Source organism: Vigna umbellata, chromosome 9 (genome assembly GCF_029865625.1).
Source record: "Vigna umbellata cultivar VRB3 chromosome 9, Vumbellata_1.0, whole genome shotgun sequence".
Classification (NCBI taxonomy): domain Eukaryota; kingdom Viridiplantae; phylum Streptophyta; class Magnoliopsida; order Fabales; family Fabaceae; genus Vigna; species Vigna umbellata.
This window is the reverse complement of record NC_142173.1, coordinates 52,466,082-52,492,916: the sequence shown is the minus strand read 5'-3', so window position 1 is coordinate 52,492,916 and position 26,835 is coordinate 52,466,082. Positions and strand designations below refer to the sequence as shown.

The 26,835-nt window shown below is 33.7% G+C and overlaps 2 protein-coding genes across 4 annotated transcripts; one reads left to right on the top strand and one right to left on the bottom strand.

Moving 5' to 3' along the window:
- The first annotated feature begins 2,007 nt into the window (after positions 1-2,007).
- Positions 2,008-5,231, top strand: HMGB1 (high mobility group B1). Of its 2 annotated transcripts, none has more exons than XM_047314221.2 (8): positions 2,008-2,161; positions 3,007-3,085; positions 3,296-3,424; positions 3,499-3,556; positions 3,649-3,693; positions 3,951-4,031; positions 4,116-4,193; positions 4,923-5,231. In XM_047314221.2, the coding sequence occupies exons 2-8, from the start codon at positions 3,018-3,020 to the stop codon at positions 4,983-4,985; spliced, it is 522 nt and encodes a 173-aa protein (XP_047170177.1). In that variant the 5' UTR covers positions 2,008-2,161; positions 3,007-3,017; the 3' UTR covers positions 4,986-5,231. The 2 variants fall into 2 exon arrangements, with proteins under 2 accessions (XP_047170177.1, XP_047170175.1); XM_047314219.2 differs by having other exon boundaries at positions 2,999-3,085.
- Positions 5,232-12,484: 7,253 nt separating this feature from the next.
- Positions 12,485-23,103, bottom strand: PDX2 (pyridoxine biosynthesis 2). 2 transcript variants are annotated; one of them, XM_047314216.2, is made up of 7 exons: positions 22,872-23,086; positions 22,664-22,791; positions 21,292-21,379; positions 21,080-21,153; positions 20,397-20,588; positions 13,520-13,617; positions 13,120-13,443 (listed from the first exon to the last, which is right to left on the bottom strand). In XM_047314216.2, exons 1-7 carry the CDS (start codon positions 22,924-22,926, stop codon positions 13,317-13,319), a joined length of 762 nt encoding a protein of 253 aa, XP_047170172.1. In that variant the 5' UTR covers positions 22,927-23,086; the 3' UTR covers positions 13,120-13,316. The 2 variants fall into 2 exon arrangements, with proteins under 2 accessions (XP_087954106.1, XP_047170172.1); XM_088097980.1 differs by lacking the exons at positions 13,120-13,443; positions 13,520-13,617 and adding an exon at positions 12,485-12,870 and having other exon boundaries at positions 22,872-23,103.
- Between the last annotated feature and the right edge of the window lie 3,732 nt (positions 23,104-26,835).

Below are 26,835 nucleotides of genomic sequence, written 5' to 3'. Positions count from 1 at the left end.
TAGTGGTTTGATATCTTTCTCTAATATGACATCAGCATAATATGTGCTTTCTACATATTATGGTTGAATTTCTTGAAAAAGGATATGCCTGATATAACTCATTAGTTATAATTGTAAATTTGTTTGAATAGTGATTTATCTCTATTATATTCTTTGGATATTCAATCACCAATTATTAACTAAAAAACCAGATATTTGGCTTATCCATGACAAACATTTTACTTAATCAAGTAATATAATATGTTAGAAAACATTTTTTTTTAATTTTCAAGTAAATATTCAATTAGGAGTTGCAAAACATTTACTCATATTGTGGTAAAATTACATCTAACTAAGAGAACTTCACATTTATTTAATCTTTTCAATATTTTTATTCTCTAACCTAATCCAAATAATATTATTTCTTACTTATTTTTACTCTCTTTCTCTTTATTTTTTTCATTTCTCATTCTCTCACTTTTCATCTCCTCTCATCCAAACATAGACATAATTAAAATGTCCATACAGAGATACTTACTTACATGCACAAATTTGCATGCATATGTACTATTTCTTTAATTCAAATATCTAAAGAATCATAAATTACTATATCAACACTTAGGAGAAATATAGAATAAGTATAATAGAAATGTTCAATAACAATAATAACAAATAAAATAAAATAGATTATAAATAATAATTAAATAGTTTATAGTGATATTCCTTCTAATACTATTTTTAATTTAATCTATAAATGATTTGAATAAAATTAGTTTGTATTTGTTTAAATTAATTTATAACGATTTAAAACAATTTGAACAATTTATATTTATTGATTGCTGATAATAAAATGGTTGAGAGGCTTGGTTCAAAATATTTTCAACTTTGTAAAAATATTATTACTGATATTTGATTTGTGTTATTTTAAGTGGCTAGTATAATAAATATTAGTTTTTGTTAACTCTGTATTAGCACAATTTCTTCTAATGGTGACATTATTGTAATATTTAAGAAATATTATGAAAATAATATTTTAATTGAATTTTATTTACACATTACTTAACATAAGAATGAAAATTCAAGAACTTCGTCCAAGTAAAACAAAATCAAAAGGCAAAACCTTATAATTGAAATCATGAAGAAATCAGCTATATATACAATATTATACAAAGTAGTGAATTAAATAATATAACTATTTACCCTCCAAAACTTTAAATTGTGTGAAAAACAAACAAAAATTTGGCTGAAGTCTTCCAACACTTCACTATTGTGCTGAAATAAATAATAATTCATGCTATTTCATTTCTAAAAAGCAAAAAATGGAATAAATATATGTTATTTTACATCAAATCAACTTATAAAGTAAATTATTATAAATAAAATAATTTGGCAGCATTTTGAAATAAATTGAATTTATATCATAATGTGAAAAGTCACATTTGTCAGTAATAAAATTTTAAAATAGCCATAAATATGTACATTCTTTTATGATATAATATAAAATATTATGTTTTGATATTATAATATTTCAAAGAATTAAGATGTGATCTAATTTAATGAATTAAAAATGAAAGTAATCTAAATTAAATAGTTTTAGATTAGATAATTTTGGTTTGAAATCAATCTATTAAGTAATATATATATATATATATATATATATATATATATATATATATATATATATATATATATATAAAGTCAATTGAATATTTTTTGGTTCAAACATATTTGGTGTAATCTACATACTATCCCATGAAATATTATGGTTATCCAGCCCAAATTGAACACTTAGTGACTTTTTATAGCAAAATTTTGGTCAATTATGATATAAAATAATCAATAGTGAAGTTTACAAAATTATTTAATACATAATTATTGAAAAGCAATAACAATCATTAAATATTTAAAATAAGCATAATATCATTGTCGAATGGAAACCGGGTGTAGCCCGTGAAAGCCAATTCTCGGGTAGAGTCGTGTGGAGGCAAGACACCAAAGTCTCCAAAACTTAACAGGTTGATCCGGTTACTGTGATCAATACATTGGTACCCTCTTCTTTAGTTTCCAAGAGCCGCTATCTCTCTGCTTTTGCTAGTGGTACTGTCTTAGCTTTGATTCTCTTTTCTCTGTTTTGTTCTGTTTCGCTTGTAAGTTCCTCTGTTAGGCTTTCGCCCTTCTAAAGGTATTCCTCTCCTTCAATAAAACCTTCTTTTATTTTATTTAGGGTTGAATTTATCGGCTTCGATTTCTGGTTGGAAGATTTGCAAAGTTCAAACTTTGCATGCGGTTTTATTTTTTGTCTTTTTTTGTGGATTGTGATTTTGAAGAGTTTGAAAATAAAGGTTTAGTCAGGGGAGTATATTGCATGAAGAGTCAAAAGGGTATTCGCCGTTTTTAGGCTTTTCAATATTTTTTCTGTATGTAATTTTGTTTACTGTGTTCTCGAAGCATGCCAAGTGAAGGAAATCATGTACTATTATAATACATAACTTGAGGATCTTGCATGTGCTTCCATCTTGTTGATTGATATATCATTTTTTTTATGATTAACTCTGTCTGATCTCTGAAATTTATAGGAAAAGACAATTTCATGTGCATGTGTGATAATCTTTTTGTTGTTACAAAACACATGCATAAATTTCTCTAAGATGGACTACTAGGTAAATATGCATGTGTGGTTAACATCCTTTAACTCTATAGTTTGTGTGTGAATTGTGATCTTGCTACAAATATATGATTTTATGAGTTAACCCTATAGTGTGTTGGTGTGTGAAACTATGTTGTTGCTACAAAAACTCAAACACATGAATTTCTATATGGTGGAAACCTTGGTAGATATTTAACATTTTATAAGCATCATTTAATCCCATTATAGGGTTTATTTATTTACACTGATTTTTGTGGGGTCCTGTTTTATGTGTTGCTAATTTTGTTAATTATCTGCTTGAAGTTTTATCTGTCTCTTGTCCCTTCTTATTGGTAATTTTATCATTCCCTTGTTTGATTGCTGGAGATTTAGTGGTACAGGAACTTAAACAATGAAGAATGCCAAGGGCAAGGGGGCAGTGAAGGTCTCAAAAGAAGCACTGAAGCCTGTTGATGACCGGTTAGTTCTTGTATCATTACAGTGAAATTAGTTGAGGCATTCTGACTTTTCATATAACTATTTGTCTTCTTGTCCATCAGGGTGTTGACTTTCTGGGGCAATGATTTATATATAAACAGTTTATTAATGTCTGATTATGCATACTTGATGGTTCATCCAGCTGTGACAGGAATAGTGTAGTGATAGAACATATATCTCTGTTGTTTTCAGAAAGGTTGGAAAGAGGAAGGCTCCTAGTAAGCCTGACAAGGGCAGTGCACCAAAGGCAAAGAAGGAGAAGAAGGCCAAGAAAGACCCAAACAAGCCTAAAAGACCACCCAGTGCTTTCTTTGTGTTCCTGTATGTATCTGTCTTTACTCTTTCTTTTTTGTGTTACTTAGAAAAATATTCCAATCATTCCTGGTCTGTGATAGTGAGGAGTTCAGACAGACCTTTAAGGCTGAGAATCCAAATGTGAAGGCTGTATCTGCTGTAAGTAGCTTGTTAAATTGCTTCACGTTCAATTATGATATACCCTTTTTTTAATAAACATCTAAATTGTTTGCTGCACTCTTTCATTGAAGGTTGGGAAAGCTGGAGGAGAGAAATGGAAATCTTTATCCAGTGCTGTAAGCTGTTAAATTGTGATAAATAATGCACATTTTTTCACTTTTTTTTTATATTGATTTACGCATCTTTGTCGTGATTTTAGATGCATTCAGATACAAGTTTATGTTTAAGTAGATATAGTTCGTTATTTGTAAGCTAATGACGCTTGAATTGAATTCGAGTATATCAATTCACATGCACTAAATGAACTCATTCTATTGAAAAAGGGATTTATTTTTTTAAAATTGATGTTGACTCCTCTTTTTCGAATGAAAAGGAAAAAGCTCCATATGAAGCCAAGGCTGCAAAAAGGAAAGCTGAGTATGAAAAACTCATGAAAGCTTATGATAAAAAGCAGGTGAGTAACCTGTGCTAGTTGTTCTGTTTTGTGTCGTGTTTTGGTTGTCTTGCTTATATACTTTATTTTCTATAATGGTTACAGGCAAGCTCTGCAGATGATGATGAATCAGACAAGTCCAAATCTGAGGTGAACGATGAAGATGATGAAGCCAGTGCAGAGGTATATATTTTCTGTGTACTTTCTTGAACTGTGCATGATATGGAGGTTGCACATAATGAATGCTATCCATAATTTCTGCAAACGTTTTGTTCAAGATTTTAGTTCTAGAGGATGAACATGAGAGAAATAGAAAAAGGACTATGATATATTAACAATTTTTTTTAACAATTTTTTGACAATAAACTATGTGTCACTATTTTATTGGCTCGTATATTTGAAATAAACCAATCATGAGCTACTACGTAAGTGTTGTAAAAAAGTTGTCAAAAAAAAAGTTAAAAAAACATTTTTCATAGAAAAAAGTTTTGGTCAAGGAGTAAATGTAGTGAATTTAGCATGTATTTGCTTTCACGTTGCAACATTCATTTCTCTCTTCCCAAGAAACTAAATGTGACTGATAATAATCGGATTCATGATTAACGGAGTTTGAATGGTTTTGCAAACGCACTCTTAATTTAATTATTACCCAAGTTACTAACCCTTTTGACTTACCAAGAGAAGTTTGTAAAATATGGACTTCAAAGCGTGGATGGTACCTTCTGATTTACATACTGAGGTCTCTATAATGGTTTAGCTTCTCAATAAACTGAGATGAGGGGTTCCTTATTGTACAGGCGCACATAGCATAAATGCTAGTGCTGCCTTCTATGATTTGTATTGTTTTGACAGGCTTAAAACCATTCCTTCCTGTCTCTCTTTTTTGATCCAATTGTTTTCATATTTATACAGGACCATCAAGAGGAGGAAGAGGAGGAAGACGATGAAGATGAGGAAGACGAGGATGATGACTGAGATTGATGTTTAAAAACTTGGTTTATGATGTTTTGTTGGTGAGGGTGGCTATTATCTATTCTGACTGTGCATACTAGGCCACTTTTTTTATGTTTTGTGTTGGTAGAAAAGAATCTCTTCCTTTTGTTGGCTCCTTAAATTGCCTGCTACTTGAGCTTCCCTCACTTAGCTATCGTACCTAAATTGCTCTGTGCATTGTAGCCTTACATGGGTTGCTTTAAGTAATATTAATTTCTTTCTGATCAATGCATTGACATAATAAATTAGTATAAACTGAATCATCGTTTTTCTGATCAACCCTCATTACATACATGAGAAAGTTTTTGTCATTGTGATCTCATTCCGATTGTTCATCAGTGCTAGGAGCTAATGTCACTCAGAAATTGGAATGGCACGTGTATAATTTGATTGATTCGAGGTCATTTGCCGTGTTTTAGTAGTTTTTTCATGAAACATGGGGTGTGTGGAACTACAACATCACTCTCATTTAGTAAATGTTTTTACTATCTATTTTGGTTTCAATTCATTTAAAGTGTTTTTTATTTTAATTTTCATCACACAAACTGAATTTTAGTTGATATTTGATATTTGATTCATTAAGATCATATGATATATGATGTTTGTGATTTCATGTATACGTTTTAAAATAAAATATTTTTTTAAAATAAATATTATTTATATATCTTTAAATAATTATTATCAATAAAAACAGTTTTCAAAATTAAAATAAAATCGAGGATTTAAATAAAAATCCACTTAATTTAAATGACTAAAAATTTTAATTCAATATTTTTAACAGGAAACAAAATATAAAGAATAGCAATTAAACTAAACATGACGGTCCCCATTTCAAACGTCTTACTAAATATCCTTTAAAAGTCATTAAATTCTCCCTAAATTTTTTATTAAGTTTGAAAATAATCTTATATTCCAAATCAATGAAGCTACTATAATTTGTGTGGAAAGTTAGATTTGAGGCTTTTAGATTATACAGGAGGATTATCTTTGTTTAATTTTAAAACTAAAGGAACTAGATTTGTCATAAGTTAACTTGTGAAAGTAAAGTGTCCAAAAATACAGTTAATTCTTCATTTGAATAATGTCTAAGAATAAATGAAAGCACACATAAAATGAAAATTGTCTATTTAAATAGTTGTCCTTCGTCCACTCAATAATGCCGACCCTGCTAATGTCCAAACAACCCCTATTTTAGACTAATGGATGCCCAAGCAATAATTGTTGATTGAATTGGTTGTTATAATTTAATGAGGTTTGTGGTAGTGTTTGTGATGGTTTTAAATAAATTACTTTGCAATTGCGTAATGTTGCACATGACAATGCTTATCAAGAAGGTAGCAACAATTTTTCTAATAAACTATAGATGGTGGCATTAAGTATATCAAAGGACTACATTTCATCCTCGTACGTTTGTCTAATTAAATAGTAACACTTTAATCGTAGCGGATGAGTGTTCTTAACTACGCGTTTGCCGTTTGGTAAGGCTGAAAAAAAAAATTCAAATATGAAATTCAATTTATAATGTATATTATTTTAAGTCTATTTAAATATATTTATCTTAAATTTAAATTCATATATTTTTTATTTTAAGTTCAATCTATTTAGATTAAATAATTTGTTGAATTTTTGAAAATTCAAAATCAAGAACATTTAAGTCGATTTGAGATAATTGAGATCAAATCAAGCTTAGTTGGTTTAAGTTAAAAGTTGAACCGAGTGGGACCGAGTTAAAGATTTAGTTAAATTGATCCAAGACAAAAGTTGAACTAAATTGGTCCAAAATGTTGAGGTAAGTTAGTTTGGATTGAAAGTTGAGACGAGTCGACCTAAGACAAAGATTGTGTTAAATTTGCCCAAAAGGTTGAGGAGAGATAACCCAAGTCGAATGATCGTGGTTAGTCAACAAAGGACTAAGGGTTAAGCCAAGTCAGCCTGAGCCAAAGAATCGAGTGAGTCAATCAGGATTAAAGGTTGAGATGTGTTGGCCTAAGTCGAGGTGTGTCAGCCTAGGTTGAGACGTGTTGGTTCAAGTCGAAGGTCGAGGTTAAAGGTCGAAATGAATTAGCTTAGGCCGAAGGTCGAGGCTAGTTGAATCGGAAGGTCAAGACTAGTCAACTCTAGTTGAAAGTCTAAATGAGTCAACCAATACCAAAGGACGAGCCAAGTCATCTAGCCAGGTCCTAGTTGAGTTGAGATTACTCAAACCTAGGTCGAGCCAAGTTTATATGGGTGTAGGTTAAGTCAAGTCGGTTTAAGCGTAGGTTGACTCAAGTTAGCACTGGTTGAGGTTGAGGTGAGGTAGTCTAAACCCAAGTCGAACCAAGTGAACTGTGAGTTGCATTAGGTCTAGATCAAGTTGTGTCAGAATCAAGCCGAGTTCATCCAAGATAAAAGTTGAGTTGAGTTGGGTTGAATCCAGGTGGAGTTAAGTCGGCCAGGACCTAAAGCAAGTCAAGTCAAGTCCATGCCTAGTCATGTCATATGTCTAATAGATTAATTAGTTAGTATATTAACTTAATCTCACTAGATTTAATCTCATTGACAAAGTAGATTCAATCTAAATTTAATTAGATATACACTTGATTTTAAAAAAAATATAAATATAATTAATATAGTTAAAATGAATTTGAATTATAGATCCAATCTATTTTATTGAATCTAGATTAAATTTTAAAAGATATATTTCATGATCACTTTTTCCATATTTGCATATTTGTGAACGAGAGTTTGAAATGCTATAGAAATTATTTTTTAACTTGAATAATTCTGTAATGTTTATTCAAAATAAACCAAAGATTAAAATATCAAATTAATAATATAATTTATTTATTTTTATTTAAAAAGTTATTAAATATTTAAATTTTTTGTTAAATATGTAAAATGTAAAATTAAAGTAAGTTTTTAGTATGGCATAACATTCAATCACAACATAAAAGGAGAGTAAGCAAACAAACTAAAATGTTAAAAATTGTTTGAACAAAATATATTTGTTAGTAAGGATGACAACGAGTTAGATCAGGTATAGATAGTGTTTACTGGCTACTTGTATCGTCTAAAAATAATCATCTCATTATTAATTGGGTAAGCATGAAAAAAAATCCACCATTTCTTTTATTTTTGCGGGTACCTATGAATACATATATACATACACACACACACACACACACACACACATATATATATATATATATATATATATATATATATATATATATATATATATATATATATATATATATATAAATTCTAAATAAAATTATTTACAAACAAATCTTTAAAATATTAAATAAAATTTAATTTTGAAGTGTATTCAAATCAAATTATTTACTAAAATATTAATGTAACACAACTTGGAATGGGTTGTACCAAAATATAAATTTAAAAAAATTAATCTTTTTAGAAATAACTTTCATTTTATAAGTTTAAATAAAAAATAGAAATATATGAAGTCAAATTTTAAACCACTTGAATAATTAATATTTGTTTTATTAATAACTTTGTTTTTTTATCACTTGATTTAAAATAAAAAATATTAAAAGAAAATTCATTAATAATTGTTATATAATAAAAAATATAAAAATAATTACGAGTGGATAGCATCTCATAAGCAAACCAGTGATTAAATATTTGTATTATTATCTAAAAGTATTACTTAAGAATATTGATTTAGTATCCATCCAAGATTTTACTAGCAATATTATGAGTACAATTTTGTTTTCCGGTTAGGTATATCATTATAAATTAATAAAGGAAATGAAATTTTCACTTAATGGAGGTATTTAGCTCAATGTTGTTGAGAGATTTTCAAGTTATTAAAACATATGATAGGAAAAAAAAAATGTAAAATCACTAATGTAAGTTGTAAAAATATTATTCACCCCTCTACTGTTTTCTTGTGATTTCGAATAACCATTCAAGATGGCCATATTCTTACCACAATTCCTAACTAGCTTTAAATTTTTCAAGCATTGAAATAAAATTAAAAATAAAACATAATAAGATTGTAATAGAGAAAAATAGAACGAACAATACCTCCATAGAATCTAGGCTCTATTACTCCAAACAAGTAAGCGAAGAAACTCTCCTACCGGCGAAGCGTGAAGCAAACAAATTAAGAATCAATAGGCAACCATTGTAACGATAATAATTCAAAAAGTGAAAAGGTGTGGAGGATTTAGGGTTAGGAATACCGTCAAAATCTGTTTAACTTGAGATTCAACGATTTTTGAAAACTATTGAGGCCTTCAATGATTTTCGAATTTAACGGTTTTCGAAAACCGTCAAGACCTTTAACGGATTTCAAAATCCATCTAATCTCAGGCTTCCTTCACCATTTTCAAACTAATATACATTATATATATATATATATATATATATATATATATATATATATATATATATATATATATATATATATATATATATATATATATATATAAAGTGCATCCATGAAGAAATTGATAACAACCTCCTTATGCTAGGTTGAGTCAAAGCTAGAAGAAGTACATGAAGGGGTGTTTCCTTAGAGGATTGGTGCAGATATATGGTGGGGATAAGATCCAAGGTCACATAGTTAAGGTTGGACAAGGTGAAATGCTCACGGTTTTGGAGTATATGGTGATGGTGTGGTAATGTATGATGACTCCAAGAGAGGTGAGGTCAATATAATGAGGAAGGTGACTAGAGGGGCCTCTAGGGTTGCTCTAGCATTGATCTAGGAAGTGTATGACCTAAAATTGGCAGCATAACATTACATTAATCCAAGATGATTTACAAGGGTGGAGACACCTTTATATATAAGCCAAAGGTATCTCCTTCTAACCCTAAAAACATCTTTTGTAAACCTAAAAGAAAACCTAGCCACTATACATGGTGTTGGCCGAGAATTTCACACTAATAGGAGGGAGACATGTTTCAAAAATCCTCTCCAATGGTGGAGGGACATATAACCACTACCAAAAAGAAATTCTCTCCACTCCTAGAGTGTCATGTGGCCATTTCTAAAAGCAACTCTTCTCTAATGGAAGCATGACACATGACACACACTTTCACTTGGTTTGGATGTCTAACTTAAGGAAAACCCTACACTAATTAAGCCTTAATACAAGCCTAAAGAAAGCCTATACTATATGGTCGAATGTCCTTAAATCTTGTACTACTCCTTCATCTTCCATGATGGCCTAAGTGAAGCAAAGCTTTGTTTCTCCTTATAAAGATGGTTTTTCTTATATGAGCTTGACCATACTTCTAGTGATAGGATCCTTGGCTATGAGTTTTCCATCAGAAATGTAAACAAAAACCAACCTGCAGAGACAATAAAGAAGAAGAAGTGCGTGAAGAAGAATAAAAGGATGCACAAGAAAAAGTCTATGATGAAGAAGAATAACAAAGAGAGTGTAGAGGACCGACGACTAGGGTTTTAGTTCTTCATGGTGGGTGAGTGAATGAATTTATTAGGTGAGTGAAAAGGTTAAAAAATTTACCTAGGTTAAAATTTTTTTACCAAGGCCACTTGTGACATTTTTTAAAAATTTAGAGGTGCAAGAAGAACCTTGAAGATGTAGGGAGAACATAAGCCAATAAAGGAAATGACACACGTTGCCGAAGATTCTCTTGCTCCAAACAAAATACAAGGAACACATGGACCGAAAATAAAAGCCCAAACAAAATTGCTAAATACACAAAAAAAAAAGAATACTAAGTCTATACAAATCTTCTACTCTTATTTATATATTTAAAAACAAGAACATAAAATGGTCTGGCCATTGGCCCAAGCTATAGAGCCTTGGGTGATTTCCATCATAGTTCCTTTAGATTTCATGACATATAAGACCTAATATGCTCAAGAGAGAGGAAAGAAATAATTTTACCAAATTTCCACAATTTTAGGTATTTTTCCTTTTCTCCTTTTTCTCTTTGTTTTCATTTTATCTTTTCATATTTTTTTAGTGTTTTTCCATCGTGTTTTCTACTTTTGATTAATGAAAAATTAAATTTTTAAGGATGCATTCATGAAATCAAGAAAAAACAAACGGAATTGAGTTTTAAACCAATCATTTTTCGTTCCAAGTTTATTTTTATCTTCTTTAATTTCAACTATGGTCTTTGTGATATCAATTTTTCTGAAACTAGAATTCAAATTTGGAATCAATTGAATCTTGATTTAATATTTGAATATGAATCAGATTATATAGTATTAAGATTTAAATTATATAGACCAGTTTAGTTGAGTAATTGTATTAGTTAATTTTTCAAACTTGAATATGAATATTTAGAGAACTGTGATTTTCATATTGTTTGATCATCGAATCTATGGTTGATCCATTTTCCTTTTCTATAATTTTTGCATTTGATCTCTAAATTTCTTTTCCAATTTTTTGTTTTATGATTAAATATAATTTGACAAGTATCCTTTGATAATCAATCTAGGTTGTGCTTTATATTATAAAATTTAGAGCTTGGGTACCTTTGATTTCTTTTGACAATGAATATTAAAGAACCAAGATAAGTGTATTAAAGATTCAACACTTGAAAAAGCTCTCCAAGATAAGAACCCATTAGAAAGAGTTTTATGCTCTCAAAACGCTCAAAATTTTCACAAATATAATTTCATTTAAATTTAAGTGTCCTTTGTACAAAGAGGGCCCTTATTTATAGGATAGGAGTTTGAACACCACTTAACAAAAATAAAACAAAAAAGAATTTTGTCTTTCTCTTGGATGCTCCCTTTGGAGATTGACTTATGGAGAAAGTTACAATCTACAACCTTACACATGATGATTAGATAGTAAGAGGCAAGCATGCGTTTAACTATCTTAACCATGAGTTAGTTAATCACAAGTGTGCCATTCTATTTCTTTACTCTACAAGTGTTTTTAATTCCTAATTTTTTTTCCTTTAAGCTCTAATGTTTTTCCCTTGTATTTCTCTATTAGTCTTTTGTAGTGTCATTCTTCTTTGTTTACCATATTCCATTATGCTAATTATGTTCCTGATGTTCTCATCACTAATTGAGTTTCGAGCTTGTTTTGTTTTATGCATTTTTTCTAAAGTTAGTCCAATCTCCCAACGATTTGTGTTTTAATTAACAAATAGGTTATTACTTTAGTAAGTCTTCTTTGGAGAAGATTCATCAAGCATGTATACTTTCTTTAAACATATTGATAGTTAATTATATATGTTATTTACAAATCTTACTCATTCACTAGATGAATCATTCTTTGTTGAATGGTTCTAGTATTTTCTTGTTCTCTTCACTTAAATGTTGTGTTGACTTGACGAAATCTTATTTGTTAAGTAAAATAATGACATCTTTTCAATTCCTTACCCAATTTCATATCTAAATCCGCCTATAATAAAGAGCCAAAATCAAAGTCAGTAAAAATATAACAATTAAATTCTTTTTATGATTAAGTCCTTTTAACTTTTTTTTTTATCAAAACCAATCAAATATGAACAATTAAGCATAAAAAAAACCATAGTAAACAAGGTAAAATAGAATCATAAAAGTGTATATAAAATATGTTGATGAACTATGAATACCTAACAAATTTAGAGAAGTGATAATGAGACACCTATTATCTTTAACTTGAGCCTCCCCCTACTTTGTTAAAAGCCAATTAAAGGACGATTTCAAAGTTGTGTACAACACGATTTAAAAGCCAATGAAGGAGCATGTGAATAATGGACAAGTTAGGGTTAACCTCATATAGGCACGTTACATCATTACAGCACGCAACATTGGTGTTAACTTTTGTTAACTGATGACATAATAATACCAATTCTTTCTGCCTAGCAATAGGGGAGATGACCAAGTCTTTCTCAAGTGAATCCAATGAATGTTTAGTATTACTTGTATCTCTCTACCCTGCATTTTAAGCAAAATCAAATCTTCATGTAGAACATAGTATAAAATCTTCAATAATACTTTATCTGAGAGATTTTTTTCTTCAATGACTGCAATAGATAATGACACTGGTGCAGTGAACAATTTTTATAATAAGCTTGGGTCAACTATGTAAAATCCAATTATAATAAGCTTGTGCCAACTAAAATCCATCAACCCAATTATAATAAGCTTGCACAAATAAATATTTATCATCAGATATGACAGATATTCATCAATCATAACCATCAAACTATGTAAAATAAATAAATACTGTTTTCCAACATTGAAAAAAGGAAGAAGAAAAATAAATACTATGTAGACATCTATCTTCTAAGATCCAACAATTATCTCATCAAATTCAAGAAATAAAATTCAAAAAAAAAAAGAACAACCACAATTGTTCGGCTTGGTGAGTATTGATTGTCCTATTGAAAGATAGGAAGGTCACTCCGGATCAGTTGATAGTGACTTGTGGTGACTTGTGCAGGAACAAGGTTACTTAAGGAAGCCTCTTCTCCAGTCTCGTTTGACATTTTCAAAAAATAACTATGCCTGAAAAATTACATCATTACAACTGCTAAGAACTCAAAATTGTAAAATTAAAAAGCCAAAAACAACTTATATCTACCATCGAGTATCAGCTGTCAATTCAGGATGGAAAGCAGTCCCTAGTATGTTCCCTTGTCTCACAGCAACAATAACCTTACTTTCTTCCTCAGCATTCTCCTGTCATGTCCAAAACAACATGTAACCAGGTGTACTCAATAGGGGAAAAAGATGTTAGGCCCATTACTGATGAAGAGCCTCAAGGCCCAACACAGGATCAAGAAAACGTGGACAGAGGAGAATTACCCAAAAGAATCCGAAGGAAACCCACACACCTCAACGACTACGTGACTAATTGATGATTTGGCAGTGTTATGGTTCTAGAAGGATTTAGGATCATAACTAACTTTATTCCTTTTGTCATTTTTACTTTTTCGCGTAGCATGTATGCTGTTATATAGAGGTATACAAATGATTGGAAAGGCAGCGAATATACAAGAAATTCTGTTTCCCTCTAGAATTCTATTATTCTCTCTGTCTGAGCATTATTTTTCTTTCTTTTCTGTGGAGATATCTTACATTTTTGGTGCTCTCGTTGAGAGAACTCTCTTCCATGGCTTCCCACTCTGACGCCATTTCTCACCTTGACAAAAAATTGGAACAGATTCTCCTTTCTCAAGCCAATTTCTCTAATACCCTTCATGATATCGACGCCCGCACTTCCCTTCTCGAATCAAAAATTTCCTCATCCCCTTCGCACTCTTCCTCACTACCTCCACGACCTCTCAAGTTCGATCTTCCCTCATTCAACGGGGAGGATGCATTGGGGTGGATCTTCAAGATCACCCAGTTTTTTGATTACCACCAGACACCACCAGATCAAAGAACCCAAATAGCATCATTCTACCTTGAGGGCCCCGCCTTAGCTTGGTATCAATGGATGCACAACAACAGTCTCCTAACCTCGTGGGAAGCTTTCCTCAGAGCCTTGGAGTTACGTTTTGCACCTTCTAAGTTTGAGGACCCCATCGCTGCTCTTTGCAAGCTTTCACAGACGCAATCCCTTCAAGAATACATCTCTGAGTTTGAATCCCTATCTAATCGGATCTCTGGGTATCCCTCTAACTTCTACCTTAGCTGTTTTATTTCCGGCCTCAAACCTCACCTCCGACGTGAAGTTACTGCTCTCCAACCTTCCGATATGCCCCAAGCAGTGGCGTTTGCGAAACTCCACGATGACAAAAACAAATTATCATCACCACCCTTTTCCAAATTCTCCCGACCACCCCCAAATCACATCACACCTACCGCTGCCACTAACCCTGAACCACTTCCCCCTCTCCTTCCAACACCCTCATCCAAATTACCTATTCGGAGACTTACGGAGGCCGAAATGCAAGCCCGCAGAGAAAAAAATCTTTGCTACAATTGCGACGAGAAGTACACGCGAGGCCATCGCTGCAAATCCCAGTTTCTTCTCCTCATAGTGGCTGATGACGAGGAGTCCACCAATCCACTCACCGATGTGGCTGATCCTCCTAATGACACTCCTTTAGAAGCGGGTCTCATCAGTTTACACTCCTTCTCGGGTCAATGGAGCCCCAAGACGTTCCGAATCAGTGGATCCATAGGCGGATTTGAGGTTCAAATCATGGTGGACAGTGGGGCAACCCATAATTTTATCCAATCCAGAGTGGCCCGTTTTCTAAATCTTTCCCTAGAACCCACACCAAACCCTTTACGTGTGATGGTTGGTAATGGGGATTTTTTACCTTGCACATCTTTCTGCCCGCAGGCCCACGTTACTATTGCATCCCTTCTTTTTCCCATGGACCTATACCCTCTTGATCTTTCTGGGACAGATCTTATTCTGGGTGTCCAGTGGCTCTCACAGATCAGCCCCTTCATCATGGACTACAATGGGCCCTTCATGAAATTTATGTGGGAAAATAAAATGGTCGAGTTAAAAGGCGAACAAAGTCCAAACCCCTCACCCATCACCGCCCATCAACTCAGACGCCTCCAACAAACAAATCGCGTCGAAGCCTTATTCCAACTTACTTTAGAACCCTCACCTAAACCTGTCACCTCATCCTCTTCTTCCACCACTGCTTCATCAACCGCAGGACTACCAACATCCACCATTTCTCAACTTCAACAACTAATCCAACAATACTCAACCCTTTTCTCTACACTCACATCACTTCCCCCTTCTCGCCAAACTGACCACACCATCAACCTCCTTCCCAATACGCCACCTATTTCCGTTCGCCCATACCGTTACCCACACTTCCACAAGGAAGAAATCGAATCTCAGGTTCAGAAAATGTTGGCATCAGGGTTCATTACACCCAGTACTAGTCCCTTTTCATCACCGGTCCTTCTCGTTAAAAAAAGGATGGCACCTGGCGTTTCTGTGTTGATTACCAGGCTCTCAATGCTTTCACCGTCAAGGACAAATTTCCCATTCCCACAGTCGACGAATTACTGGACGAACTAGGACATGCGTCTTGGTTTTCCAAGTTGGATCTCTTCTCTGGGTTTCATCAAATTTTGATGCTTCCATCCGATGCAGCAAAAACAGCATTTAGAACTCACAATGGTCATTTCGAATTCAAGGTCATGCCCTTCGGTTTGTGTAATGCTCCTTCCACCTTCCAAGCTACCATGAACGACCTTTTTCGACCACATCTTCGACGCTTCATCATCGTCTTCTTCGATGATATACTCGTCTACAGCTCCACACTGGATGATCATGTTGCTCATCTCGAGACAGCCTTCAAACTTTTATTGGATCATTGTTTCCGCCTCAAGGGTTCTAAATGTTCAATCGGTCAACAGTCCATCCAATACTTGGGCCATGTGGTGTCCTCTACAGGGGTTTGTCCAGACCCTTCTAAAATAAAGGCAGTTATCGATTGGCCCATCCCATTGAATTTGAAGTCTATCCGTGGATTTCTTGGCCTTACGGGGTTTTATCGACGTTTTGTCAAAGGATATGCCTCTATTGCCTCTGCTCTCACGGATTTGTTGAAAAAGGATAATTTTATATGGTCAGAAGCTGCTACCGAGGCCTTTAACAACCTAAAGCAAGCTCTCACTAATGCTCCGGTGTTGGCTTTGCCTCGTTTCGACTTAGCCTTCGCTATACAAACAGATGCCTCTGGAACTGGAATGGGTGCAGTCCTCTCACAGCAAGGCCACCCTATTGCTTTTTTTAGCAAACAATTCTGTCCTAAATTGAGGAATTCTTCTACTTACATCAGGGAATTGTGTGCCATCACCTCCGCAATACAAAAATGGCATCAATACTTGTTGGGTCGTCATTTCATCATTTATACTGATCAACAATCCATCAGGGACTTGCTCTCCCAAGCGGTCCTCACTCCAGATCAACAATCATATTTGGCAAAGTTGCTTGGATATGATTTTGAAATTCACTATAAACCGGGCAAAACTAATACCGTTGCTGATGCACCCTCTAGAGTACCTCCAACTCCCTCTACTCATGCCCTTTCCCTGTTTATTATTTCCATCACACAATTGGATTTTTTACAAGATCTCAAGTCTTCTCTTAGTGCAGATAAAGATTTCTTAGATTTCAAAGGAAAGCTTCTGGCATCACCACTATCCTTCCCTGGGTATTCCTTGCACGATGATTTTATACTCTTCAAAGGGAAACTATGGTTGCCTCAATCTTGTAGTATGATTCCCTTGTTGTTACATGAATTTCATTCTACTCCTTTAGCAGGCCATCCAGGGATCACTCGCACACTATCCAAACTTCAAGCAAATTTTCACTGGGAACACATGAGGAAGGATGTGCAGACTTTTGTGAGCCAATGTATCACATGCCAGCAGACTAAGATACCCACACAACGTCCACCAGGGTTGCTACAACCAATTCCTCCACCTTCTCGTTGCTGGGAGGATTTATCCTTGGATTTTATTATTGGTCTGCCACCCTATCAAGGACAGAGTACCATCCTAGATGTTGTCGATCGCTTCTCTAAAGGAGCGCATTTCGGCACATTACCACGTTCATTCTCCGCTGCCAAAGTTGCTGAATTGTTTGTACACATGGTTGGCAAGTTACACGGTCTTCCTCGTAGCATGATCTCTGATTGCGACACCATTTTTTTGAGCCAATTCTGGAGGGAGTTATTTCGCCTTAGTGGGACCAAACTGAGAATGTCCACCGCTTACCACCCTCAAACTGACGGTCAAACCGAGGTTGCCAACAAAGTGTTGCAGCAGTATTTACGTTGCTTTGTGCACCATCGTCCTTCCTCTTGGGGCAAGTTCCTTCCTTGGGCAGAATGGTGTTTTAACACCACCAAAAACGCCTCAACCGGCTTTACCCCCTTTGAAGTCATGTTCGGTCATCCTCCCCCGAGCATCCCTCATCTATTGAACATTGACACTTCTAACGCAGCAGTTCAGTTTGAGATTTCATCTAGGGATGCCATTATCAAAAAATTGCATTCCAATCTAAAGAGGGCTCAAGAGGCTATGAAACGGTGGGCAGACTTGCATCGTCGGGATCTCCAATTTTCAATTGGGGATTGGGTTTACGTGCGCCTCCGTCCACGTCGACAACACTCAGTTACGGGTCCATACCTTGGTAAACTGCAGAAAAGGTTTTTTGGACCATTCAAAATTTTGGAGAAAATAGGTGAAGTGGCCTATAAACTGGACCTCCCTGCTTCAGCACAAATTCAAAATGTTTTCCATGTTAGCCTCCTCCGACCACATCATGGGCCAACTCCCTCACCACCGCCCCTGAACCTTCCTCCAGATATTGTGGACAACCAACCCATCCTTATCCCTGCAACTATTTTGGATTGGAAGATGTCCGAGGATCAAGACAACTCCCAACAATTGGTACTCATACACTGGCAGGGTTTACCTCTTGAAGAGGCTAGCTGGGAACTTTGGTCCCAAATCCAGGCTCAATTTCACCTTGAGGACAAGGTGCCTCTTCAAGAGGAAGGAGATGTTAGGCCCATTACTGATGAAGAGCCTCAAGGCCCAACACAGGATCAAGAAAACGTGGACAGAGGAGAATTACCCAAAAGAATCCGAAGGAAACCCACACACCTCAACGACTACGTGACTAATTGATGATTTGGCAGTGTTATGGTTCTAGAAGGATTTAGGATCATAACTAACTTTATTCCTTTTGTCATTTTTACTTTTTCGCGTAGCATGTATGCTGTTATATAGAGGTATACAAATGATTGGAAAGGCAGCGAATATACAAGAAATTCTGTTTCCCTCTAGAATTCTATTATTCTCTCTGTCTGAGCATTATTTTTCTTTCTTTTCTGTGGAGATATCTTACAAAAGACCAAGACATTAATAATAAGAAAGTTGATTAATTTCCCGAGCCAATTGGAAGGCATTGTTAGCATTAAACTTCTTTAAGGAAAATAAGAGCTGTTAGTTTATAGTATGAAAGATTGTTTGAGATTAGCAGAAATAACAATCTTGTCAAGCAAAGAGCTAGAGATTATGTCAATGTTAAATAAAATCATATTGTTAGACCATTTCTTTTTCAAATGCTTAGAGGTTTTGAAACCATAACATTACAAGATTGCTTCCTATATATCACCTGCATCAAGTATTAAGGCCTCTTAAGCAAACAAGTTAAACGTATGGTGGTCAAAATCAAATAGCCAGAGCAAAACTTCAGCAGTTATTGTATCACACCAATTGGCAGAGAAAAATTTCTATTTCATGATAGTTACACTTCAACCTCAAAATTAAATATTATAGTCATCTTACGAATGTTGCAAATGTCACTCAGCTAGCAGTTTATGATGACAATTTTTTTTAATGATAAAATATGGATCAGCAATAACATACAATGCTGAAAGGCACTGATGCATCTGCTATACATGTTACTATAGTACTAAATCTAATGATAAGGTATATGAGTAGTTCATTCAGGATAGGAAAATGAAACCAACATATTGGTTTGGAAATTAAGTATCTGATAAGGAACACTGTTATGAGCAGTTTTCGCTAAAGGAGACTGTTCCAATGAGAATAAGCATACAAATAGGTAAATGCAAAGAAGTCAGGATCGTTGGAAGTCTCATGTCGACTAGAGATAAGGCCAATTTCAATTATATAAGTGAGTGTAAACCTCATCTTACACGCCAGTTTTGTAGGGTTGAGTTAGGCTTAAAGTCAATTTCTTAAAATGATTAGAGCTATGGTTAGAACCTATCCTAACGATATTTGTTGTTTGTTGAACATACTATTCCACCCGCTATCGAGCCGTTATCCAACTACCCATTAATGTTTAGTCTCACGCTCAAAATGTATATACTTCGGCGTGAGGGGAATATGTTGGAAGTCCTACATCAACTAGAGATGAGGCAAATTTCAAGTATATAAGTGAGTGCAAACCTCACCTTCAAAACCGGTTTTTTGGAGTTAAGTTAGGCTTAAAATCCACTTCTTAAAAATGATCATCGAATAATAGTGTTCCAAATTCAAAAGAATTGAACATTTATATACCTATCACTTCTATCTATCAATGATTTCCTTTCATTTATCTACTCCTTTCTTCTTTTAGTTTACCCTTCAAAATCTTGGATTTGCTCACATGAGAGTTTAATCCCAAACTAAGCCACTGAACGAAAAGGAACTTAGAAACAACATGGTACAGGTTTGAATATGTTCCAGAGTCAAACCTCCCAAGCTTAAAATTCAACCATCCTCAAAATACCAGTTTCATAAACAGAATTATACACCTTATATCCCGCCAATAACATCACCAACAGAAGTCCTAAATATAAATTATCAACAATGTCTATTTGATCTTTACTAACTCTTGCATTTCTTTTGCCACTCTATTCATTATATACATGACCCTTTTAAATTCTAATGGATCTGGAATGAAAAACAACTAACAACCAAAAAGGATTGACAAATGCTCAATAACTAACCTTTTTTTCTTCGGTAGAAGTGTCAGAACTTAATAATTTATCAGAAGATACGGGATAATCAGCCAACACTAGAACTTCTGGCCCTGCTTCAAGAATTGCCGGTGCACGAATAAAAACTCCACGAAATGTTTCAGGACCACCTTCCTGGGAGGCAAGCTGTGGCACTGAAAGCTCTGCCTCAAAGCTTTGAATCTAAACAAACTTGTATGTTAATTTCATTTAGTTTTATGCATCACATAGCCATATTACATGGATCTTTAAAAATTATAATGGTAAAATTGCTAAATGTTTTAAAACAACAGAAGCTGTTTTTGCAAAACAAACTATTCCAAAAGTTCTGAACATTTGCAATAATTTAGATTTTGACACTTCAAGTTAATAAGAAACTTGACTCAAGAAGGAAATAGGAACAGGGAAGGAAGAGAGTTGTAACGCTTCACTAAGATATGTATTAGTGCCCTTATGGTTTAATCACTGACAATGACAATAGAGAACCGAAGAGTTCTCTGTTGGCACCATTAAGAAAAATCACATGTTCAATGTTATGCCATTTAAAGAATAACCCTATCCTTTTACTCCCACACACAAAAAGAGTGCTAAGTTGAAATTATCACGTCCAGCAATTGATATACGTTTTGTTTCATTGATATAATATATCTTAAAATGAATTGTTCTTGCATTACCTGGCTTCCAAAGAAATTTCTATGCACTGTACAATCAAGTCCCCCGACCAAATCTTGTCCACCACTCTTCTGTCCTGAAATTATGTTTGTCATTAGAATACTTTAAACAACTACCTATTTTTCATGTGAGAACAATAAATTAAAATTTAAGATACCTAGTCTTGTCTAAAATTCAACACAAGGGAAGAAAGGAGAAGACAGAAACTACACACCTATAGCTTTGTTTGCCAAGAATATAAGCCCTGCACAGGTTCCCCAAACAGGCTTTCCCAATTTTACAAACTCTCTCAAAGCAGGAAACTAAAAAAATAAAAACATCCAACATAAATCACCAACACCAGAATCACCACTTGCTTCCAAGAGCATAAAGTTTAAACAGTAGAGGGTATAAAGATCAGCACTATCTAAAATTCAGTCTTTCATAGTCACAAAAACATAAAATCTGGTTCTCTTTACATCATTCATCTTTGTCTATCACCTTTACCCATACCAAAGTTACAAAACTCTCAATAACCTTAAACACAGTACCAAATTCACTGCACCACGTGTCAGATACTAGATTCTCTTTTATAGCATGTCTTGCAATAATAATTAAAAATACATTAACCACATACCTACATGAACCGTGTTCATGTAACCGTACTAAATACCTGATAGCATGGACTCATGAAAACTATATAAAACAAAATTAAAAGGCAGAACGGAATACAATTCAAAAATCCTTAATTGTGTTGCAGTTTATCATCATCAAAAAGTTTTTATCACAGTTTTACAACATTAGGAATTCTTCTAAGACGCCAGCATAAGATCCTAAAACATAACTTTTATGCACCTGTAAGGACTGAAAATTATAGTTTTCTAAAGGATATTGATTCATGAATCGGTGAATTATATTTTGAATTGTGAATTGTAATTTTGTATCAGAATTCTCTTTTAAAAATTTAAGCCCACATGACTTTTTTATTTTTTTTTGGTAATAAGTAAAAAGGTAAAAGTATCATAATCGAGTGAATCGTATCGGTGATTCCAAATTACATAGATTCATTATCATAACAGAAGATACAAATTCATTTAAGGTTCATCTTGTGATACGAAAGAGTAGGTAGCCAAAATGTATCGAATGCAAGATTCGAATAACTCTTTTGTCGTGTAGAGAGTAAAAGATGACCACAAGTATAGGACCAAATGAACAGTTAGACCACCACATTACAACAGAAACATAAAAAATTGCCCATATAAATTCCATTTAAAACAAGAACAGATGCAGAGAAATACATAAAAAATTGCTATAGTTGTCCCCATTATTAGTTTTCATCCCTATACAAGAAAACCAAGTTTTAGCTATAGTTACAAAAACAGTTTTCTTGGAAGTTTTTCATCCCCACCAAAACGTTTTTAAACAGTTCTACATTAATACAAATTCTTCTATGACATGCACATCAGAGACCAAACTTAATTTTGTCCCATAAGAACTAAAGTCACAGTTTTTTGTGGTATAGAGACTAAAATTTACCTAAACCAAAGGCAAGAGTAGGAGCAAGCGAATAATTTAACCTAACAATTAAAAAGCGTTTAGAAAGAGACCAAGTTATGATACTCAGCGAGCTTAGCCATGGTGGTGCTTTCTCCACCGGGGATGATGAGGGATGAAACGGTGTGAAGCTGCTCCGGTTTTCGAATCTCCACACCTTTCACCCCTAACCTTCTAAGAGCTGCAACCACAAGAGAATGAAGATGAGACCAAAACTTTGAATAAATGGAAAATGAAAAATGAAAAGGAAGATGAACGTGCCAGCTATGTGCTCGTTGAATGATCCTTGTAGCGCGAGAACGCCAACGACGGCCATGTGCGGAGAGTGGAGAAACAAAGGTAGCAACGCTCGGAGGTAGACGAAAAGGTATTTAGATTCTTAGATTATAACGTTTTGTAGAAACATGTTTTGTTTTGTTTTGGTTTTGGTTTTAGTCCTGTCGTTTGGGGGTTAATGCACTGTGTTCACTACTTTCCCTGGCAACTTGTTCAGCTATGGCCCAATCTTAGGTTTAGTTAGCGCCGTGAAACTAAGCATCGTTGGAGCCTCTTATATCCTTTCTTTTCAAGAATAAATAAATAAAAAATGAGGGAGTGAGGAAATTCTAAAATTTGTATTGGCAATAGCAAAATAACATAAAAATAAGGAAAATATGGGTTGAATATCTTTTGCTTTTTTCCTCATGGTAAATTTTGGTTCTAGTTTGTTGAAAGAAAAAACGTCTTTGTTCTTGTGATTTTTTTTTTAAAATAATCGTAGTGGTATAATTTGTATTTAAATATGATATTTGTATATAATCGTTAACTATAAAAAAATTTTAACAAGAAAAAAATTTCAGGTGATTTATATTTTAAAGTTGTCCATATTATATTTCTAAAACGCAATTTATTATGTACTAGTAAAAAACATTTAAAAAAAAATTGTCGAACTATAAAGGAAAAAGTTTAATCATTTCGGAGGTTTTTATTTGTGCAAATTCGTGTTAATTAGGTTCACGTATTTTCAAAAAGCTCAATTGGGTCCCTTTTATGTAAAATTGAGTCAATTATGATCTTGCCGTTAATTGTTGTGAATGGTGTTAAATTTGTTGTATGGTGGCATGGTGAGCTCGCATTTAATAACCACCTAACATAGTAAGAGGTCATTACATCGATTTATTTTAAGTAAGAATGGAAAACAATTTGGATTTCATTAAATCCCTCAATCTAAAGCTCAAAATCCCTAATTGAAAAGGGTGCTTTAGGTGATCGAGCTTGTAGTTGTGCGACGCGGGTGGGTGTGGTGGTGATCGAGCTTGTACTTGTTCTTCTTTGAAGAGGATGTCTAAGGAGCATTCTTGCTGTTTGTCGACATGCGATGTCTGGCAAAAGGAAAACCCTATTGTTTGTTCATCGATTTGCCATTGTGGACAAAGATCTGTGGTGACAACTGCAAAAACTATGAAGAATCGAGGCAAGCAATTTTGGGGATGCTCCAAGTATAAGGTATGTTAGTTTCAACCTAATTAATTTGTGGTACTGTTTTTGAGAACATGACATCGTCGTTGATTGTTGTCTTTACATAATAGTGGTGAAGACACTGGTTGCAACTTCTTCAAATGGTGCACTGATGTTCGGTTTGACGAAAGGGGTAGCTACGTGAAGAGCGAAGGAAACAAAGAAGTGAAGAAATGGAGACTACTAGGAAAATGATAGTTAATTTATAGAAATTTGTGTTCATTGTTCAAAAGTGGATGAAGGTGTTGATATTGTTGGTTTTTGTTTTATGTGTAATAGAGATAATTTTAGTTTCAATGTTGATGAGAATTGGATGATTTGTTGTAACTTTGTTGTAGGTTTGTTCTATTTTAATCAAATGAAGACTTGTTTCGTAAGTGAAAAACTCAGGATTATGTGTTTATGACTAAGTAATTGAGTTGTGCTTATGGAATATGATATTTGTTTATGGCTAAGAATGGGATGATTGAAATTTCACTTTAATAAATTAGTTACATAATTAATGGAGTAATGCAATTTGAATACAGTCAACCTAACTTTAATCTAATATGTTGTAATGGTAATGTTGTTTGATGTTGATGAGGACCAAACCAAACTTTAATCTGACAATGAACCAAATATCTACTATTGTCACAATGAACTAAAGGCGGTGAGGATGAGGCTAATTATATATTAATTTGGAGGCAAGTAAGTCAGAAAAGAATATATAAAAATGGAAACATATAGAAATGACCATTTGGAGGAAATCCCTGGCTATTCATTAAGTTCATAACAAGAAGAAAATGCTATAGAGGCAAGTATTCATTAACACAATGGTCAAATTGATCCTTTTACATTTGGCATTCCAATATCAAACATTTGGAATTCATACATTCTGAAAGCAAAGATAACATTCCATAAACATTAATAAAGTGCTGAAATTGTTCAGATGAGTAAAAGGTTACAAAAATATTTGACAGACATTACAATTTTCCAATTTTGTCACAGAAACATTACAATTGTTCAAAGCAGTGAGATAAACATTACAATTCCCCTCCTATGCTTGACCCTCATTTAATGATGGCATGATCGGTTCATTTGCTAGGTTACTTTGTTGTGTTTAGTTAGGGTTCACAACACGTTATTAGGTTGATTTCTGGCAAGAAGTTATGGAATCCAATATTTAGTTAACTAGGACTCCTTATTAAGTCTAGTCTTGATTTTAGGACAAATGACCTCAGACAATGATTTACTTTTTGTTCTATTTGTTGTCCATCTCTTCATCAAGTAAAGTCGAATCTCCTCCAACATGCTTATGATTGGCTTAGACCTTGTATGCACCATAACACTGTTGAATGCCTCTGACATGTTGTTTAGCAATGTATCACATTTAGATGTGATGGCAAACCTTGATCATGACCAGTATCTACATTGCAACAGGTTATGAAATATTAGTATCAAAGTCTACCACTATTAAAGGTATGAATTGCATCAGACTATGGATGGCAATGGGTCGGGTCGGGCACGGATAGTGCCTACTCGCAACCCGACCTGCCGGATAAAACTGTCCCCGTTTAGAAAATACCCGCAGGTATTTTAAAACCTGCGGGTACTCGCAGGTATTTTAAAACATGCGGGTACCCGCAAAAAAATATTTTATACATTTTTAAAATAAAATTTAAATAAAATTACAATATATATATATATATATAATATAAATTAAAATTAAATATAAATTAAAATTTAATTTTAATTAAATTTAACCTAATAAAATATAATTTTATTTTATTTTTAATTAAATTTAATTAAAAATTTTATAAACTAATTTTTTTTATTATTTTTGCTGGTAACGGGTATCTGTAGGTTGGGTAGTATACTACCCGTACTCGACCCGTTTAGAAGCGAGTATTAAAATACCCGTTACCTATTACCTACGGGTATTAAATATCCGTGGATAGTAACTACCCGCTGCGGATACCCATGCCCGCAAATTTTTTGGTCATCCCTACATCAGACACAACATATAATGAAAAACAAACCTGTGAGAAATTTTGATTAAGTATTTAAAAGCCTCATTTGTTGACCTCTTTTATTTTTCTCATTTCGGTTTCCCATGTTTGTGGATGGGTTGTTGTAGCTACCTTCCACATCAACTACTTTAGCACCCATACATTTGACCCTAATTCTCTTATCATTTTTAAGATATCTTATATTTCTATCATTTTCTACTACTGCATACATTTTTATGGCATCCAAAAAATCTTGCTTGTAAGCAAAATAAGTGCCCAAATCCCACTTGTAATCCACAGTTGTTTTAGGCATACAAAATGTTACCAACTTGCCATAACTCTCTTCTTCATCATCATCTCCATCACTTTTTGCTCCACTAACTAATTGTTCGGACTCCCAATCATCATTGGACAGACCTCTATCATTTATGCCATCATCAAGATCACTATTGGACATCTGAGTCCATGATGGTCCACCATATTGCACATCAACTTCAATATCACCAAAGCAATTTCCAACTCCATGTCCTACCTCATCTTTTATATCATAGTCAACCAGGTGTTCTGTACAGTCATCATTAACATCAAGATTGCCATCAACATTGACATCCCCACCACTAGAACTCCAACTACGAACATCAGCACCATGTCCTTCACACTCACCCACATCATACTTTATTTCAATTTCACCTTGAACAACATCATCACCCTCACATCTTTCTTCTGAAACAGGAACACTT

What these genes read in the sequence shown, in the direction of transcription:
- HMGB1 (XM_047314221.2), top strand. Translation starts at nt 3,018, where the DNA reads ATGAAGAATGCCAAGGGCAAGGGGGCAGTGAAGGTCTCAAAAGAAGCA. An exon ending in CTGAAGCCTGTTGATGACCG is followed by an intron (nt 3,086 to 3,295) that starts GTTAGTTCTTGT and finishes TGTTGTTTTCAG; the next exon opens with AAAGGTTGGAAAGAGGAAGG. An exon ending in ATGTGAAGGCTGTATCTGCT is followed by an intron (nt 3,557 to 3,648) that starts GTAAGTAGCTTG and finishes CTTTCATTGAAG; the next exon opens with GTTGGGAAAGCTGGAGGAGA.
- PDX2 (XM_047314216.2), bottom strand. Translation starts at nt 22,926, where the DNA reads ATGGCCGTCGTTGGCGTTCTCGCGCTACAAGGATCATTCAACGAGCAC. An exon ending in TCGCTGAGTATCATAACTTG is followed by an intron (nt 21,380 to 22,663) that starts GTCTCTTTCTAA and finishes TTATTTTTTTAG; the next exon opens with TTTCCTGCTTTGAGAGAGTT. An exon ending in CTTGGCAAACAAAGCTATAG is followed by an intron (nt 21,154 to 21,291) that starts GTGTGTAGTTTC and finishes ACATAATTTCAG; the next exon opens with GACAGAAGAGTGGTGGACAA.